The sequence below is a fragment of the Macroventuria anomochaeta genome (assembly GCF_010093625.1).
Source record: "Macroventuria anomochaeta strain CBS 525.71 unplaced genomic scaffold BU25scaffold_17, whole genome shotgun sequence".
NCBI classification, from domain to species: domain Eukaryota; kingdom Fungi; phylum Ascomycota; class Dothideomycetes; order Pleosporales; family Didymellaceae; genus Macroventuria; species Macroventuria anomochaeta.
The window spans coordinates 271,669-287,620 of record NW_022985378.1 but is presented as its reverse complement, the minus strand read 5'-3'; the positions used below and the strand labels follow the sequence as shown (position 1 = coordinate 287,620).

The window sequence follows — 15,952 nt, the reverse complement described above, 5'->3', positions numbered from 1 at the left end:
GCCGCCGTGAAGCCTTACATAATCCTTGGCATTTTGGAGCTCTGCGCAAGGCCAAAGCGACCCCGGCCAGGACCTGAGGAGAGATCGCGACCTCCCAACAACGCCGTCATACCCCCAAACTCCTGCAATTGCCGCCCCCCGTCTCGGATACGCATACATACACGCCCTCGCACAGTCGCAATGGTTCACAAGGTCCTGTTCTGGAGCGGTCTCGGTAGGCATCCGACCACCACCGTGTGCTCTGCGAAGCGCTTGCTAACCACAGCTGCCCCCCGACAGGTATCGCGGCACGACTATGGCAGCTCGGCATTGAGATGCGCCCGCTCTTCAACCGCGAGTCGCTCTGGGTCTACCCCGTCTATGCTGGCATCGGCGGCAGCTTTGGCTACTGGCTGATGGGGGTCGAGCACCGCCAGTTCAAGTACCTGGCCGACCGCCGCGACACATTGCTCGAGAAGCGGGCACGAAGGAAGGAGCGTGAAGAGGCGGCTGCCGCAGAGCAGTCGTAGATCACATGCAGCAAGATAGAGGCTATGTGAGGAGGGGTAATCAGAGACAGGAGGCAGGCTATTGGCCGTCCTCTGCAGCATGGGAAGAGCCGCCATGTGTGCAATTGCGCTCGAATCTGCTGCATTCGTCCGTCAGACTCAATGGCACGCTGAAGGAAAATCTACATGCACGTTGGGACGGAGGGCGTTACTTTGTACTCTTATCATGCGTTCGAGCCGAGGACTCGCTCTGTACAACATCCTCAAACCCAAGAATACAAAAAAGACTTCTTCAACCAGCTGATCGAATGTCGCGCCGCGCAACACCATACACCAAAATGCGAGATGTTGCCTAATTCAGCAGGGTGTGCCTGCTGCCCTAAGGGAGTGCTGAGTGTGCATGACTCTTTCCCTGGCCGCCACACGCGAGCATGTGAACATGTTAGGTACCTCGCAATGCTCCAACATAACACTCTGTCCCTACAACATGTCCTGATATAAGTCAACAAAGACCTTCGTGGTCACCCTCCCTCCGCCTAACACTCCTACGACGTTACAATGGCTTCTGCTCCAGAATTCTTCCTTACTTTGAACAGCGGCACCTCCACTCCAACCACAAATGGTTCTGTCAAAGCCAAGGGCATTGTTGTATTCTCCGGTGGAAGCGCTGCAAATAATCTGGTCGATGTCTTCAAGACCGTGCGGGAGGATAAGAGGTGTTCGCTGAGCTATGTGATCCCTATCAGTGACAACGGCGGAAGCTCCTCTGAGCTCATACGTGTCTTCGGCGGCCCAGGTAAGTACAACCCATAACAAAACGACGCAGTCTGCTCATGAACGACAGGTATTGGTGATGTACGGAGTACGTGTGCCTTCAATTCAAGCTGGAAAGGATAGTGCTCACCTCTAGCAGGTCGTCTCGTGCGCCTAATCCCAGATGATCCGGATAACGACGAAAGTGAGAAAGCGGCCATCAAAGCTTTCTTCAATCACCGCCTGCCGAAAGAGCAAGTTCCGGCGAAGCAAGAATGGCTCCAAATTGTAGAAGCGCAGCATGCACTCTGGACGAACATCTCCACGGCGAAAAAGGAGCTCATACGGTCGATCCTCAGTCACGTGGCTTTCGAGATCATCAAGCGGCGTAGACCCTCTTCCACGTTCGATTTCTCGGGTGCAAGTATTGGCAACCTGTTTCTGACGGGGTGAGTACCATAGAGCTTCTATATTCCTCCGACACCAACGCATGGTCCTCGCCTGAACCTTGATCCATCACCTCAGAAGCATGAGACCGGCGATATCAGTACAACCACTAACTTTCACAGTGCACGCCTCTTCACCGGCTCATTCGAATCCGCCATCTACCTCCTCTCCAGCATCTGCTCAGTCCCTTCCCACACCTCGGTCCTGCCTGCCATAAACACAAACTTCACGCACCACATCTCCGTCGGCCTAGCCAACGGCACCATCATAACGGGCCAAAACTCAATCTCCCACCCCTCGCAGTCCACAGCCCTAGACTCCCACCCCGCCCACGACGAAGTTGAAGAGCACGATCGCATCGAAGACGCCAACCTCCCCGGCTCCCTCCCTACGCTGCGGAAACAGTACATCGCCTTCTCCAAAGCCGACGAAGAAGAACTCGATGCGAGGATCGAGAGGTTGTGGTACATCAACCCGTATGGTCAGGAGATCCGACTCGCTGCAAACCCCATGGTGCTGAATGCCTTGAACGACGCGCAAGCGGTGATATACAGCATCGGCTCGCTGTACACGTCGATCGTGCCATCGTTGGTGTTGAAAGGTATTGGTGAAGCGCTGAGTAATCCGCAGATCAGGTACAAGATCCTGATCCTGAACTCCACACTGGATCGCGAAACAGGGCCGAGCTTGGATCCTTACACGGCATTGGATTTCGTAGCGGCAATTGCGAAAGCGGGGGCGAACTCGAAGGGTGTGCTTGCAACGCCGCCGACAGAGTCGTATAAGGAGTATGTCACGCATATCATCCATCTCACGGGTCCGGAGATGCCGGCAGTCGATAAGGAGGAGTTGAGGGCGCTGGGCATTGAGGCGATTAGGGTGTATGGGAGGAAGAATGAGGGTGAGAGTTTTGTGCGGTATGATGAGAGGGGGTTGATTCAGGCGCTGGAGGTTACGATGGGGAAGAGGGATCCGCGAGTAGCCAGTCGTCGTAACACTCTCGAAGGTCCCGCGAGGTAGAATTCACGCGGGTGGAGGGTGTAAGGCAACAGAGAATGGACGCGCGGCATGTGCCATGTTTGTATAGTACGCACTGTTTGCGACAGCCTCGAGCTTCGAGCTTGTGCAGCTTTCTGACTGAGCGAATCCCGATGCCGCCTTTTATGAGTCGTACACGGGCAAAGAAACAGCGTATGATCAGTACCGCAGACCACTCAAAACCATCGTACTGTGTAGAGGCGTCTACGGTGGTAGCGGAGTGCTAACGGTTACTGTAAGGGAGATTGTCACTGCATCTGATAGGAAATCTTCGGCTTCCCATGCGACGCATGTTGAGACGAAAAGATTGGAGAATGTCCTTCCATTCGTAATGATTGACCCAAGATCATGAGGTCGTTTATATACAACCGTCCACCCATCGTATTACTATTACCGCGTTCGCTGTACCGTGAGCAAGATCACAGAGCGCCGCATAGCGGCGTACCGTGGAAGAAGTAAAGTGTGCAAAAGGTGAATCGAGACGTGATGTCTCGATAAGAAGAAGGTAGGAGTAGTACAGCGAGGGTATGAAGATGAGTATCGTACAAGAAATGCCCGCAATGATACTCCAGAAATGCTAAGAAAAAGCGTTGAAACGATACAAGGCGACCAGTTGGCGCCGACAGAAATGACACAACGAGGGCGGGGAAGCTGATGAGGTGGCAGGGCTTCACCTAAGCGGCAACTGCACATCCTCAACGCCCCTCTTCAGCACATCTTGGACCTTCCACCTTGGGGGCTGCAACTCCTTGGGCTCGCCCAACTTGCCTGTCTTCTCGACCAGCTCCTCAGGGAGAGCACCACCCGCAACACCGGAGCTGAATTTCAGCTGCAAGATATCGCCGACCTCGTCGCACGCACTGAGCATGCGGTCGAGATCCTCCTTGGTATGCGCCGCGCTGACACAGAAACGTGCGCGCGAGGACACGAGCGGTGTGGCGGGGTACCCGACGACGACGACGGAGATCTTGCGCTTGAGCATTTCGTGGCTGAAAGCGGGCATTTTGGCGGGGTTGTACAGCATGATGGGGATGATGGGCGAGTCATCGTGGCCGTAGACGATGAAGCCGAGACGCTTCAACCCGAGACGGAGGTAGCGGGAGTTGAAGCTGAGACGCTGGAGACGCTCCTCTCCCTGACCGGGGATTATTTCGCCGTTGATGATGCGCAGGGCGGAGGCGATCTGGACGAGGACCGGGGGTGCAGGGGATTCAGCGTAGAGCATGGCGGCGTTGGTGGTGCGGAGCTTGTCGATGATGGCCTTGTCTGCTGCGATGTAGCCGCCGTTTGCGCCGAAGGACTTGGTAAGTGTACCCATGAGGAGATCGACTTCGCTGGGGGCGATGCCGAAGTAATCGCAGACACCGCGTCCGCGAGGACCAACACCACCAACGGAGTGGGCCTCGTCAACGAAGAGAAAGAACTTGTACTTCTTCTTCAGCTCGATGATGCCAGGCAGGTTGCACATGGTGCCTTCCATGGAGTAAAGACCCTCAACCGCAACCAGGATCTTCTTCCAGGGACGGTGCGTGCGAGGCTGGCCCTGCGAGATGGCTTCGCGGAGCTTACGCTCGAGATCGCGCATGTCGTTGTGCTTGAACATAGTTACCATGGCTCCAGAGAGACGGGCACCGAATCGAATCGAGGAGTGGTTTAGCTCATCTGAGATCATGAGACAGCCCTTGCCGACAAGTGTGGGGAAGGTGGTGGCATTTGTGACGAAACCCATGGAGAAGACCATCGACGCCGGCTTGCCAACGAACTTGGCAATCAGATCCTCGACCTCCACAGTAAGCTCAGATGTGCCAGAATCAGCGCGAGGACTAGCCATTGTGATTCCATGCTTCCTGATAGCTGCTTCAGCTGCGTCGGCGCAGGGTCCCTCAGACTGAGCAAATCCAAGGTAGTTGTAGGAGCTCAGGTTGAGTGTCTCGGTTGTGGTGCCTGTCATCTTGAAGGTGTTGTTGCCATCGTCTGACTTGCGGTCGAGCAGAGTAAGGTAACGTCCAGGCACACCTGTTGTGGGTCGAGAGAAGCAGTCGTTAATCCTCATCTTCAATCGACGGGTGTAGAAGTTATCGAAGTCGCTGTTAAGAGGAGCGTAGCCATCTTTCTCCTGCAAATGGCTGTAGTGCTGTTTCCTGAAGCGCTTGCCGAAGAAGTCGCGCACGTGTCCGAATACTATTAGGATTAAGTAGCTGATGTAGGTTGTGAGGAGGAAGTAGTATGGCGGCTCGTCTTCGATGGGGTCGCCAAACTCGCCCTCGAACTTGCTTGTGTATCGATGCGCCTGGGAGCCGAGGGGACCGAATTGTGCATGTGCTCGCGCCAGTCGCCGTTGCTCCTCGGGCGAGAGCGGCTGGAAGAGGGTCTTGGGCTCGGTAGGCATCTTCTCGCCAGTGGCTGTGGTAAGACTGATTGACGGCAGGGATATGGAAGCGATATTAATCTGCTGCGGCGAGGGCGAGTTCAGAAGAGCCTGCTGCTGGGCAACGAGGGCTTCCCGCAGAGCAGCAGCGTCGGTGCGGGCCTTGGGCGAAGCGCCTCCGAACAGGGCGGTGAACTTGTTGCCCTTGGTGAAGGAGGCCCGGCGCGGCTCTTCGCGCTTCTCGTTGAGAGCGTCGGTTGAGGGAGAGATAGGGGTGGATGTCGCAAACGGATTGATGCTTCTGGTCGGCATGGCAGCGATCCCAGGGCGTACAGAGGGTGGAGGACAGCTAGCTATAGAGTCGAGTCGTCTGCGCCAGGCGGTGAGCAGCGAGGAGCAGGTGTGTCGGTGTGGGTGTGAAAGGGGTGACTGCTGGCGGCGACGATCAGCACACGACTCGAGGGAGCAATTGGCGGCGATGGGTGTGGTGGAGGGTGGTGTTAGGAGGAAGACATAAGACGTGGAGCGGAAGGCGGAGGCTAGGGCTGCCGTCAGACGCAGTGCGAGCATCTCATGATTATGGATGCGCCCATGCACCGGTCCTGCACCGATCCAGCACCGCTGCTCTCATGCCGCGCACTTCCGAGCCCATGCCCTAACAAATGTCGACAAAGCTAAGAAAGTCCACCTACGTGATTGATCCTGCAAATGGCCGGGTGACGTTTGGGCAACAGCTGCAGGCGCAAGTGCAAGTGCAAGTGCAAGTGTCTTCCCCAGAGATTGTTGCTGGTGGTTGTGCGTGCCTGGCAGGACCGTTGTGCTGCTCCACAGGGTCAGAGACTCAGATCGAGCTTCGCCTTGCGCCAAGCCCCAATCACGATCTTGTCGTCGAGTTGACGTCGGCGCTGGAAGCTGGCGGCGCACTCGGAGAGAATGGACGTGCAGGTGCAGCGAGGAAGCAAATTGGCCTGCGGATTGGCCGTGTCGCGTGCAGTGAAGCTTAACAGCAGCAAACCCGTTGCAAAGGGGCCTCACACTTTTCAGGAGCAAAATTGGCATGGATGGTTGCGCGAAATGAGCAGCCCCATCATGTTCCCGCCCGTCGCCACCTCGAGCGCGCCCCTGACTTGGGCCCAAAGAGACGAAGCTTCGCGGGTCGCGTCCAGAACCTCGATGCCGCACCACTGTTGTCAATACACCATGTCGGCATTCACGTCATGACATCCAGAGCGAACTGTCAAATTTCGTTACGAAAACAACTCTTGCCAAGCACTCGTTTCCCTCGTAATTCAGCCGTATTTACTACGACTGCCAGCCTCTCCACTCGCGGCAGGCAAGCGCTGACAGCCTGACACGGCCCCTGGACGTAAGCTCGTCCAGCACAGTAACACGGCCTGCCGCTGTGAGACCTTGTTACCCGGGTACCTATCTGCCGTATCACGGCACTCACGTTTGAGATTTAGGGCCGAATGCGCCCGACCGTTCGGGGTCTGGTGTGAAAATCCGACTTGATTGAAAGAAACGTCACGTGCCTCGAAATCAGTAAAGCAGCCCTCGTACGAGCGTATTCGCGAGGAAAGCAAGCGAGAAATTTGTGGTCTCTGATGAGACGATATCGTCCCACGTCGAATCACAGCGTATAGACGGACATCAAATATGTTGACTCTGAGTAATTCTACGCAGGCCAATCGTACACTTCGATGGCGTTTCGCTTGTCAACTCGGTGATTGCACGTTAGGACTGCCATCAATAAACGGTCTTTTTTGGATACTAGTCAATCTCAATTTCCACCGAGTACCTCGAGCATATAAGCTAGTCGTGCCCTCTGAAGAATGAAGTTTCACTTGAATCATCACTTTCTGCCTTGCTGTCGATGGTGTACGTTTGGAGCGATATGTTTTTGCTAACTCTAATGCAGAGATATTTGACTGTTTAGAACCAAAAAAAAAACAAGCTTTCAGCACGCCCAGCGGCTACATCCACGTCCAACCCGCAGAAGATGTCACAGACGAAACTGCGATCACCCCCAACCCCTTCTCCACCGACAAAGGGTATGAAATCTCAACAAAGGAAACACTTGCAGCAAAATGGCAATGAAAGAACTCCAGAAAAAAAAGATCTGAACAAGAAATCCGCAGTGAATACACTACATAGCAACCTCCAACACCGCGACCCGACAACTACCGACTGAGGTGGTGGCGCAGGTTCCACCAGTCCGCCGTCGTGTGTATTTCCCATCCTTCCAAACCCAAGCAACGCCGTAGATGTAACCGATCCCGTATATGGTGGTCGTTCAGATTGCGTTACCAAGATCTGTCAAATGGAGGTGGATTGAAGATTTTTCTCAGGTCGATAGCGACAAGAAACTGAAGAGGAAGAAATCGAACAAGAAGATGCAATATGGTCGAGCATTCTGAGCCAATATGTAATGATAGGCAAACACACATTAGGTATGAATATGGCCAACAAAGGTGGCAGCAGCAGGTGCACACGTCTGTTTCAAGAGCGAGCTCTGAGCGGCACAGCACTTTCGCCAAGGCAACGAGGACAGGGTATTAGCGCGAGCAAAATGACAGCGATCAGAAACGCAAATCCATGCCATGGTTACATCTGGTGGTGATGTTCAGGCGACAGACCCGAAGGGTCGAGTGTACCAAAAGAGACCAGATTTTGCATGTCCAGGTCATCAACGTTCTCTTCCATCAGAGGTGATCGGAAGGGAAGGTTGAGGTTCTGCTTCGCGTACATGTCTGTCATGTGAAGCGTCTCATCTGACATGCCCTGGTCATGAGACATGGGATATACATCCGCAGAGCCATCGCGACCGAAGGAGTTGAGTGGCGGTGACTGATTGGCGATAATGGGGTCATGGTGACCCATTGGTGGCATTGGAGAAGTCAACGCTGCCGAGTGGGGAGGCGGGCCCATAGGTGTGTGCACATATGGCGGGATGTTGTACTGTTGACCAAAGTTCGAAGCAGGGATGCTATCGTTCTGAGGTCCAGATGAGTAGAATGACGGTGTGCCATACTCAGAGGGTGAGTTAGCCGTTGTGGCTGACATGGGGTATTGGCGATAATCGCCCATACCGTAACCCGCGGAGGTGTCAATGCTCAGGTGTGGGCCAATGGGCCCTGACGAAGAGTGAGGAACAGGAGCAAAGATCTCCGGGTTCGGGATGTACGGTGACGGCTCGGGCTGAATCATGAAGGACGGCATGGGATGACGCAGCATCGAGAAGTCAACCGCCACAGGTACAGACCGAGAACGCTGGCGCTTGTGACCACGCGGTGGGAAAGGACTTGGTGTGAGGTGGGAGTCATGAAACATACCGCTGTGGGGATGTACCACATGGTTGGGTTGGGATGCAGGACGGAAGTTGATTGGGGAGACGGGCGCCGAGACTGCAATGGCATGGGGGTCGTACATGTTATGGCGGTTCTGAAACGCTTCCAGTGAGACAAGTTTTGCCAGTTGTCCGCTCAACACCTTAGGGTGGCCACCAAGGTGGTGGACCAGAACCTGCGATGCCTGCTGGTCCTCAGTGAAATCGCCGCACTGGAAGAAGCCACCTGATCCAGAGGAGTCCATGAAGAAGTTCGGTGGACGGTTGAGTTCCACGACAAGACCTCCTGGTCGTTGAGAGGCACCCTCGGCATTTGTGGCCATGTCTCCGTTGTCAAGGCTGATGTTCTTGATGTACGAGAAGGGGTACTCGATCTTGTAACCAGCTGAGTCGTTGTTGATGTAGTATGTGATGCAGCACTTCTCTGGTGAGTAGAAGATGACCAGATCCATGGCGGATTGGCCAACTCTCCTCCAGCTACCAACGCTCAGAGAGCGAACAGAAAAGTGAGTAATGACTGACGATCGTTAGTGCGAGCCTATAGCGAAAGTGACGTGGTAGGTGACATACCGACTTTCGAAGAGCTAGTGTCAGTGTTAAGAAGCATGCCGCTACCGTACGGAATGCCACCAGCACGGCCGAGGAAACTGCTTCCTATCGATTTCCCAGACTCCATGGCCTGGAGAGCAAGGTATCGTCGCATAGATTCAGGGATGTCGTTGCAGTCGTCGCCGTTCTCGATGCTCTTCTTGGCAATGTTCTTTATCTTGGCTCGCCTGTGTCCATGTTAGTAGGGTTGACTATCTACAAGATAATGCACCGTCGCACCTGTTCTGGAACCAAATCTGGACTGAACGCTCAGTCATGTTGATCTCAGTCGCTATTCTCTCACGGGTAACCGCGGTAGGAGTGGGATTCTTGTTGAATTCGATCTCTAGGGTGACTAGTTGATCCTGGGTAGCCCTCTGGCGCTTCTGGTTCCTCTGTTGCTGAGTAAGGGTGCTCTTGCGTGGAGGACGGCGTGCGGCCGAGCTTGAGGACGGCGTGGGAGTTGCAGTTGCTGAGGGAGAGGGAGTAGTGGACTCCATGATGTCGTCGGTGGATTGCATCTTGAACAAATGTGTGAACCAAGATCAGGGGGTGGTGAGTGGTTCGAAAGGATGGGTGAGATACAAGAGGGAGCGGTCAAGCCAAGCACCTCTGTCTATCAATGTTCGTGAAGAGTCGTATAGGGTAATGGATCCAGACAAGTGGATATGCGAAGGTATGAGAGCGTTACGAGGCGTTCGGCGAGTCGAGTTGCGCGGAGTGCAAAGGGGTTCACGTGTGAGTCGAGGCTCGAGCTACCGTCCAGGCGCGTATGAGGTCTTCAAGGAAAGAAGTCTGCTAGCCGGGGAGCAGGTGTCAAAGTATGATCGTCCAAAAGCGATTCTGGTCCGGGAAGGAGTAGAACGAGGCTGGGGAAAGCTAAGGAGCGGACAGGCAGGGCCTAAGGATGGGGTGAAGTGGAAATGAATGTGGGCAAAGGCCGAAAGGAATGGCGGCACTTCGCAGAAGTCGACAAGAGAAGGGAACGTGACAAGAGATCACAATCGCACCAGACGTGAGGTTGCGGACACCGGAAGGCGATGGATTAAGACAAAGTCGTGGGGAGGGAGAGAGATTAAAGGGAGTCCGCAAGACGAGTAGGGGGGAAAAGGCGCCTTGCTGCATTGGGGTCGCTCCTGCCACCAAGCGCGACCGGCTGCATCCACACGTAGCGTCAGGATGCAAGTTTAGCACCAAGGCTGGCCGTTTTGAACGCCAGCGCCAAAGACCGGCGGTGACGCTGGAAACGCTTGCTTGCTCCTACAACTGTCGCTGGACAAGGCTCGTCACGCTTGCTGTGTCCTATTGTCTGGTGCGCGTTGAGCTGCACCCACGAGGCCTTCAGTGTACAGCCCACGATAGGCTCCGCGCATGCTGTCCGCAACGGTCCAGGGGCACCGTACTGCTGAGAAACCAGGCAACGTCGGACTCGGACACCCTTGTCGCAGCGAGAGCGACTGAGTGGAAGCTCCCCAAGTGCGCGCTCCGGTCCAAGTCCCTTTCAGGAGTCGTTCACACTGGGCCACCCTTGTCGCAAAACAACTCGCCGACAGCCTGACGGCCGAACGTGGAGCCGTCCGCTGGATTGCTGTCACTGCAGTATACGATAGTTGTTTGAAGTGCCGGCCGCATAAGACACATTGTTGCGCGAAGAGCGCGTCAGGTACTAGCTTGCTGGGCGCGATTCAAGCGTCAGGTACGTACCAGAAAACCTTAGGACGAGTCCCACCATACGGGGTGAGGCGCCTCGGTTCTGCAGTTGAGGACCGTGATTCTTCGCCACCGCATGCAGCGGAACTCGTGGTGTCATCGAGCGAACTGCGCTGCACGGCAGACTCGCATTGGCTCTCCGGTCTGGCATCTGCGGCACAACGTTCGGTCTCTCGACTGTGTGTGCCTCATCGCAAGGGTTAGCGGAACTGGCCACGGCGTGCCTCCCAGCGGCAAGAAGACCCGCATTGGCACCGTAAGCATGTCGCAGATTCTCAATAGCCCCTCGTCACTGATCGCTCGGGTGAGCCGATAGCGAGTGAGATCCTGATCGAGCATCAGTGCCCGTGCAGTGTCTGATCCTGCCCACTTTGATGCACTCGTTCCAAAAAGACCCAAGTGGTGAGCTTCGCCATCACCAAGACGAGTGAACTGCAATTTCTCTGGCCCTAACGTCTTCGTTCGGGAAAGAAGCTAAGTGGGCGTCTAGTCGCCCTACAGCTGTCAAGCTGGCGTACCAACAAATTCCCTGCCACTGACTGCAAGGCTAACGCCAGGCACGGCAGCATGAATGGCGGAACGCGTTGCAAGCGAAGAAACACGAACCCAGCATCCGGAATCCACTCTCCACTCCCACGCATCCTCGCCCTTCGGCACCGAACGGAGCTCTGAAGTGCTCCCATCCTGAAGCATTCTCCACCACTCACGTGTTGCGCGACACACCTTCTCCAGCACACGTGTCTCTGTTTGCCAACCTTCTTTCAATTGTTTTGGCGCCACTATCGCAACTGAAGACTGCCAAAACGACCCCATGTTGACAACTTCGACGGACAACTATGATCCCGACATGCTCATGTTTCAACGTCACACCATCGGAAGCAGAATGCAGTCATACTAACCACTGGCTCAAGTCCGGACCAGGATGTCAACGCTGTGATCGTAGTCCATATGGAAATCATGTTCGCCCAGATAAATGCGAGCGCGAGTCGAGTACCCACCCGCATTACGCGACTCTTTGGAAACGGCCTGTGACGTGTAAAGACCTCGAAACACGCTTCCAGAAGCCCTACGGAAGGACGGCCATCGTTGCTCTCCTAGCTTCAAGTGACCACCAGATTGGGCAGCGGCATATGCCGCGCTTCTACTGGTTCGTGTTTTCGTCTACATTGTGGCTTGCGTCTGGTTGACAGGCTCATGAAGAGTACTGCAGCTCGATGCCTACGGATCGGAAGATCTGGTCCCTCTTCTTCAAGTCCAGGCTGGCGCCAAGTGTGAAGAGCAGCTCTTTAATCCTGCCTTCCCACAGCACTCCCACGCGCCAATCCTGGTCGACCTTGGCCTTCAACACGCCAGAAACATCGTCATCGGGAAAAATGGTGCGCTGCTTCCAACCTGGGCGCAGCTTCTTTACCGCCCATTCAACATCTGTGGTACTGCGTTGCCGCCATAACTCGCAACCAAGCTGCAACTCGCTCTCGTATGAGTAGAAGTTGAAGTCGAAACGAGAACAGAGAGCCAGACTAGATCCAGCCTTGACCGCGTAGGTAGAGGAAAGATTGCCCATCAATGGATTCAGCGTAAGCGTCATGGTATACGGAAAGCCCGGGTGGTTGGGCAGTGTCGTGAACCGTAAGCCGGTGCTGATACCTCCACTCTTGTTCAACAAGCCATAGTATAGCTCCGCGCCTGCGCTGAAGCGACCATGCACCGGTTCCACTTGATCGACGGATGTCGGTTCTGTTGGCGCATTCCTTGGATCTGCGCCGAAATTATAGAGACCTCGCACGCCCATCAGCGCAGAGTCCGTGCTGTACATGTACTCTGTGCTGTACTTGCCCACATCGTTCTGCAGCAGGGCAAGGATCGTGCCCCCATTGTTGAGGTTTGAATCGCTAACGGCGGCGATGCGGAGCTGTCGAGTGGGTGTGAGGCGGCGCAAGTACAGGGCTTCGAGTCTCGATTGAGGAAGGAACACCCGTCCGTACAGCAGTGTGTCTGCCTATCTCAGCCTACGTTCAGACCCATGTCATGGAAGACTTACTCTTGCGATCAACCCGCTTTCCAGCATGCCAGAGCTCCCACCACCAGTTCTCGTCGGGCCGTCTCAGCTCCTGCACATGCTTGTAGCCTCGTATGACATTCTTGAGGTCAATGTGGGAGCTCTTGAACTCCTTCCTCAACGGCAGCGACGAGTAGAGGTAGGACACTGAGCCATCTACCACACCTACACTTCCCAGCGTGTACGAAGTCGCAAAGTTTGGCGCAGCGAGAGACGAGATCTGTAATCGAAGACCTTGTGGTATCTTAAAGTCAAGCAGTTCTGCTTCCGTCAGTATGAATCTGGTACATTGCTTGGGCTGAAGCGTACCTCGTGCCGTAGTGTTCAGCGCACCATAGGAATTGTCCAAATTCCAGTGTGAAGCTTCGTAGAATGCATTTTGCACATTCTCCATGAAATCCAACATGTCGCTGTCACGAGCGAAGCATGCTGAGGGAAGCGCGAAATGTTAGAGAGCTTGAAGCTTTCTTGACAGAGGTACAGTGACGAGCAGTTGAGCTTGAGCCGCGGCTGCATTGCGCTAAGGGTCGGCGGTCGCTTCCTTCTTCGCCGCCTATTTGAACTTTTTGCGACTGCCAGAACTTTTTCTAAGAACAACACCAAAGTTCAAAATCGCACAACACCGCCAAAATGCCCAAGTCAAAGCGCGCCAAGGTCGTACACCTCACCAAGACGGACAAGAAAGGCAAGGAGCTTTCGCAAAAGCTCTTCGCCAATGTCCAAGAAGCCGCTGAAAACTTCGAGCACGTTTTCGTCTTCTCGGTTGAAAACATGCGCAACTCGTACCTGAAGGAAGTGCGCGCTGAATTTTCTGACAGCCGGTAAATCTAGGTCACGAATCATAAGGCACAAATTTTCATAGTAACATTTGCGCAGATTCTTCTTTGGCAAGACAAAAGTCATGGCCAAAGCCTTGGGAATGACACCCGCTGAAGAGCATCTCACCAACCTCTCTGAGCTCACCAAGCACCTCACTGGTAACGTCGGTCTCTTCTTCACGAACCGCGAACCCACCGATGTCCTCGAGTATTTTGCTGCATACTCGCAGACCGACTTTGCGCGCGCTGGTGTTACCGCCACACAGACTTTCACAATCCCGGCTGGTGTCGTCTACTCGAGAGGTGGAGAGCTGCCGGTTGATGATGATGTCCCGCTGCCTCACAGCGTTGAGACTACCATCAGGAAATGGGGCATGCCCACCAGATTGGACCAGGGTAAGGTTACACTTGATGCGCCTTACACCGTGTGCAAGGAGGGCCAGGTCATGAACAGCCATCAGACCGCGCTGCTGAAGATGTTTGGCGTCGCCATGGCCGACTTCAAGATCGATATCAAGGCGTACTACTCAAAGAAGACCGAGTCAGTTACCGAGGTTGATGCCATGGAGGAGTAGAGTTTCTGCGAGAACGAACATGCATCTGTGCGGCGTTCTAAAGGCGTTGGTTTGGGTCCAGGAAAAATTTCAACAGTTCGGCTACTGTTGTCAGATTTTCACAAGCATAACATCAATATACCCTTTCATGTTGACACCGTTCCCATCGAAAGCTGTGGATCAATGCAAGTAAGAATGGAGATCATAGCAACCTTACGACCCCGGGTACGTGATTGAGAGAAAGAGGTTGGACAGCTGACTTCACAGCATACCATGTTTCAAGTTCAGAGATTTACAAAGTTGGTCTGCCCCCCACCCCGATGCCACAAGCATACGATTTTAGCTTCCTTTGCGGCATACCTCGTAACGTCTCATCACGTTTAGATTCTTGCCTGGGGACATCGACACTAATTGACATGCTTACTTCTTCTGGTACTCTCCGTCCATACGCCATATCTCATTCGCATTTCAAGCCAGTGCCAGCCCAGCGAGCAATCCTCCAGCCACAGCACCCACCACACCAGCACGGTTCGCAACAGCAGCTGCAGTACTCTGTTGCGCAGCCGCCGATGTTGACGCGGAAGTAGGTGCCGAGCTCACAGTACTGCTCGCCAGCCTTGATGCGCTCGAAGATGCTGACGATGAAGCGGAGTGGCTCGAAGAATGACTGGAGGAACGTGACGTAGCTGCGGACGAACGCGATAATGGTGTTGTTGGGAGGAGTATTCCAGAGATTGTGGTAGCCATGCTGAACGCATCTGTGGGTTGGATAGCCGGAAGAGTGGTTTGTGTGGGGATGACGAGAGAGTTGTAGTCGAAGTACGGCGCTTCTGAGGGGTTGAACGCTGGTCCTGTGTCTACAATTCATCAGTAAACCGCCATCAGCCTGTTCTTTTATCTAACTTACAGCTCGACTCTTGCGCAAACGCAGCAGCCGCCAACCCAAGCACGAGCATGCACGTTGAGCAGAGCATCTTCACGATATGTAACGACGGTAGACAGCAAGGAGATGAAACAGAAGAACGTTGAGTATTAGTGAAAATGTAAAGTGCAAGTACCAAAACCCCGAATACAGCAGCGACGTTCACGTCCCTTTTTATCAGCGTGCCCCTTTGAGGTTATCGCACAAGCATTCGCGGCATTCAATAGCGCTCGTGTTAACGCCCAGTCAGAAGGCGCGGAAACACCAAGGACGCTCGAGCTGTACAAGGGCTAGGCCTTTCGCGTGCGTTGGGCGCTCGTGTTGCTTGGATGCCGGCTGTCAGACTGGATTGGTGGTGACGTTTGCAGAAGTTATTTGTAGAGTTGCTATCCGGATACGAGTGATGTCTAAGCAAAGGGCAAGCCGTGAGAGCCTGTCGATGCGTGGTAGCAGATGTCAGGTGGACTCGAGCAATTTAGGGTCGGCGGCTGGGGTGCGAGTGGAGGCTCCACTTGGGCTGTAGACTTGGCAGGTACGGTTTGGTGATCTGCGTCCCTCCTGCACTTCGATATGAACTCCATCAATCGTTACTTGCCTAGAGTTCACTACATCTAAGGGTGTCATCCTTCAGATGTCTTACGATGGAGCTAGTAGTGTCGTACACTGTTCAACCAAGGATATCCAACGCCACGAAAGGTGGCTCATCGACCGCACAATACACAAGAGCTCAGAACAAATCAACCTGTCTCGATATCCTCGATTACGAAACGAGAGCACGATGGCTTTCAGTATCCCACGCACAATACATAATGTCACATGATGAGAATCGCCTCCCAACTGGCACAAACTGAAAAACAATGT

At 54.3% G+C, this 15,952-nt stretch overlaps 7 protein-coding genes across 7 annotated transcripts; 3 read left to right on the top strand and 4 right to left on the bottom strand.

The window, feature by feature from the left end:
• Positions 1-111: 111 nt before the first annotated feature.
• BU25DRAFT_410962 (uncharacterized protein) lies at positions 112-785 on the top strand. The gene is made up of 2 exons (XM_033706431.1): positions 112-214; positions 280-785. Exons 1-2 carry the CDS (start codon positions 181-183, stop codon positions 507-509), a joined length of 264 nt encoding a protein of 87 aa, XP_033561548.1. The 5' UTR covers positions 112-180; the 3' UTR covers positions 510-785.
• Positions 781-3,052, top strand: BU25DRAFT_61830 (UPF0052-domain-containing protein). Its single transcript, XM_033711965.1, has 4 exons — positions 781-1,284; positions 1,333-1,350; positions 1,402-1,690; positions 1,811-3,052. The coding sequence occupies exons 1-4, from the start codon at positions 1,047-1,049 to the stop codon at positions 2,706-2,708; spliced, it is 1,443 nt and encodes a 480-aa protein (XP_033561547.1). The 5' UTR covers positions 781-1,046; the 3' UTR covers positions 2,709-3,052.
• Positions 3,053-5,848, bottom strand: BU25DRAFT_61835 (serine palmitoyltransferas-like protein 2). The gene is made up of 2 exons (XM_033711966.1): positions 5,787-5,848; positions 3,053-5,523 (listed from the first exon to the last, which is right to left on the bottom strand). Exon 2 carries the CDS (start codon positions 5,404-5,406, stop codon positions 3,397-3,399), a length of 2,010 nt encoding a protein of 669 aa, XP_033561546.1. The 5' UTR covers positions 5,407-5,523; positions 5,787-5,848; the 3' UTR covers positions 3,053-3,396.
• A 1,827-nt stretch (positions 5,849-7,675) lies between these two features.
• On the bottom strand, positions 7,676-9,728 carry BU25DRAFT_61803 (uncharacterized protein). Its single transcript, XM_033711964.1, has 3 exons — positions 9,269-9,728; positions 9,011-9,216; positions 7,676-8,957 (listed from the first exon to the last, which is right to left on the bottom strand). The coding sequence occupies exons 1-3, from the start codon at positions 9,547-9,549 to the stop codon at positions 7,699-7,701; spliced, it is 1,746 nt and encodes a 581-aa protein (XP_033561545.1). The 5' UTR covers positions 9,550-9,728; the 3' UTR covers positions 7,676-7,698.
• Positions 9,729-11,930: 2,202 nt separating this feature from the next.
• BU25DRAFT_341921 (uncharacterized protein) lies at positions 11,931-13,203 on the bottom strand (the record flags this gene model as incomplete). The annotated part of the gene is made up of 3 exons (XM_033702881.1): positions 11,931-12,733; positions 12,780-13,058; positions 13,107-13,203. 3 exons carry the CDS (start codon positions 13,201-13,203, stop codon positions 11,931-11,933), a joined length of 1,179 nt encoding a protein of 392 aa, XP_033561544.1.
• A 188-nt stretch (positions 13,204-13,391) lies between these two features.
• Positions 13,392-14,327, top strand: BU25DRAFT_393231 (mRNA turnover protein-like protein 4). Its single transcript, XM_033704688.1, has 2 exons — positions 13,392-13,618; positions 13,674-14,327. Exons 1-2 carry the CDS (start codon positions 13,428-13,430, stop codon positions 14,188-14,190), a joined length of 708 nt encoding a protein of 235 aa, XP_033561543.1. The 5' UTR covers positions 13,392-13,427; the 3' UTR covers positions 14,191-14,327.
• Positions 14,328-14,637: 310 nt separating this feature from the next.
• Positions 14,638-15,143, bottom strand: BU25DRAFT_421783 (uncharacterized protein; the record flags this gene model as incomplete). Its single annotated transcript, XM_033708111.1, has 2 exons — positions 14,638-15,026; positions 15,077-15,143. 2 exons carry the CDS (start codon positions 15,141-15,143, stop codon positions 14,638-14,640), a joined length of 456 nt encoding a protein of 151 aa, XP_033561542.1.
• Positions 15,144-15,952: the final 809 nt, after the last annotated feature.

Excerpts from the sequence above, each read along its gene's own strand:
- BU25DRAFT_410962 (XM_033706431.1), top strand. The coding sequence starts at position 181 with ATGGTTCACAAGGTCCTGTTCTGGAGCGGTCTCG. Across the intron at positions 215-279 it reads CCTGTTCTGGAGCGGTCTCG|GTATCGCGGCACGACTATGG; the intron begins GTAGGCATCCGA and ends GCCCCCCGACAG.
- BU25DRAFT_61830 (XM_033711965.1), top strand. The coding sequence starts at position 1,047 with ATGGCTTCTGCTCCAGAATTCTTCCTTACTTTGAACAGCGGCACCTCC. Across the intron at positions 1,691-1,810 it reads GGCAACCTGTTTCTGACGGG|TGCACGCCTCTTCACCGGCT; the intron begins GTGAGTACCATA and ends TAACTTTCACAG.
- BU25DRAFT_61835 (XM_033711966.1), bottom strand. The coding sequence starts at position 5,406 with ATGCCGACCAGAAGCATCAATCCGTTTGCGACATCCACCCCTATCTCT.
- BU25DRAFT_61803 (XM_033711964.1), bottom strand. The coding sequence starts at position 9,549 with ATGCAATCCACCGACGACATCATGGAGTCCACTACTCCCTCTCCCTCA. Across the intron at positions 9,217-9,268 it reads CAGATTTGGTTCCAGAACAG|GCGAGCCAAGATAAAGAACA; the intron begins GTGCGACGGTGC and ends ACATGGACACAG. Across the intron at positions 8,958-9,010 it reads CACTAGCTCTTCGAAAGTCG|TCATTACTCACTTTTCTGTT; the intron begins GTATGTCACCTA and ends AACGATCGTCAG.
- BU25DRAFT_393231 (XM_033704688.1), top strand. The coding sequence starts at position 13,428 with ATGCCCAAGTCAAAGCGCGCCAAGGTCGTACACCTCACCAAGACGGAC. Across the intron at positions 13,619-13,673 it reads GCTGAATTTTCTGACAGCCG|ATTCTTCTTTGGCAAGACAA; the intron begins GTAAATCTAGGT and ends ACATTTGCGCAG.